We start from the raw sequence: 1,561 nt of genomic DNA, 5'->3' as shown, positions 1-1,561 counted from the left end.
TAGAGACGGGGTTTCACCATGTTGACCAGGATGGTCTCGATCTCTTGACCTCGTGATCCACCCGCCTCGGCCTCCCAAAGTGCTGGGATTACAGGCTTGAGCCACCGCGCCCGGCCCCGATCTTTAGTTTTTTGAGATCTAGCTGCACTATTTTACATTCCCACCATCATCGTGTGAGAATTCAGATTTCTCCACATCGTTACCTACACTCATTGTTTTCTGTTTTTTGAGCCTGGGTTAGGTTCCACTCCCGTTGGCCATGTGGAGTGCGGTGTTGTAGTCTCGGCTCACTGCTTCCTCGACATCCCAGGCACGATCAAGGCTGGGAGTGGCATGATCTCATTGACGTCCTGGGGGTGGGTATTCTCCAGTTTGTGCTGCAGGTGCCCGAGAGGCAGGTGGATTGCCGCGTGCAGCTGTACCACTCAAGCCTCCGCCTGCCGCACGTGGAGAGCAGCAGTCACCTGAAGGTGCAGTACAACAGGCGGCCACTGTTGGTGGCAGGCGGGCAGTGGAAGGACACATCTCGGACCACTCTGTGGAAATGGGAAGGTGAGTGTGGGCTGTGGGGCCTCCTTGGCCAGCAGCTCAGATTTCTGACCTCCAGGCCTTTGCTGAAGCTGTACCTTTTCCCTGGAACACCTTTTCCTTTTATTTGCTAGCCTAACTCAACACTCAAATGGGGCCAGACACGGTGGCTCACGCCTGTCATCCCAGCACTGTGGGAGGCCTTCTCGAGGCCAGGAGTCTGAGATCAGCCTGGGCAACATAGTAGGACCCTGTCTTAATTTTAAAAGCAAACAAACAAAAATTCTCATCTTTAATGAGTCCCATGATGCTTATCGTTACATCCTAACTTTTTACCCTGGCCAGTCAAGCATCAGGTTGCCTTCAACTCCATCCTTGTCCAACCCCACTCTCCCCATTGCTCGTTATCCTGCAGCCTTCAAGACCTGTTTTTCTTCTCCAGACATACCCCAATGCCTTTGCATTTACGGATCTTTGTGTCTGGAAAACACTGTCCCTCACTTTTTAAAACTGGATCCACCTGCCTGGGTGATGTGGCTCACACCTGTAATCCCAGCACTTTGGGAAGCTGATGTGCGCAGATTACTTGAGGTCAGGAGTTTGAGACCAGCCTGGCCAACATGGTGAAACGCCTGTCTCTACTAAAAATACAAAAATGAGCCTTGTGTGGTGGTGGGCATCTGTAATCCCAGGTACTTAGGAGGCTTAGGCAGGAGAATTGCTTGAACTTGGGAGGTGAAGGTTGCCCTGAGTTGAGATCACAACACTGCACTGGAGCCTGGGCAACAAGAGTGAAATTTTGTCTCAAAAAAGCAAAAAACCAAAAACCAAAACAAACAAAATCCACCATAGTTTATCCAGGAATTCATTTTTTCAATTTTTATTTTTACTGAAGTGATACCTAGTTTAAAAGTGAATTCGACTGTGAGTTTCTCATTGTTGGAGCTTGGTCCCTCCGTGTTACATGGGGGCTCATCTTATTATGCTCTCTGCTCTTGTATGGACTTAAACTACCTTGTTTTTTTTTGTTGTT

General features: G+C 49.2%; 1 protein-coding gene across 1 annotated transcript in view; it reads left to right on the top strand.

Annotated features, from left to right (window-relative positions):
* Positions 1 to 1,561, top strand: part of LOC108312180 — a 160,800-nt gene that overhangs the window by 74,228 nt on the left and 85,011 nt on the right. The window contains 1 exon segment of the mRNA XM_037742506.1: positions 372 to 552. Coding sequence (XP_037598434.1) covers positions 372 to 552 — 181 coding nt within the window.

This window comes from Cebus imitator, unplaced genomic scaffold (genome assembly GCF_001604975.1).
Source record: "Cebus imitator isolate Cc_AM_T3 unplaced genomic scaffold, Cebus_imitator-1.0 Scaffold122, whole genome shotgun sequence".
Taxonomy (NCBI): Eukaryota; Metazoa; Chordata; class Mammalia; order Primates; family Cebidae; genus Cebus; species Cebus imitator.
This window is presented reverse-complemented; position numbering and strand designations above follow the sequence as displayed.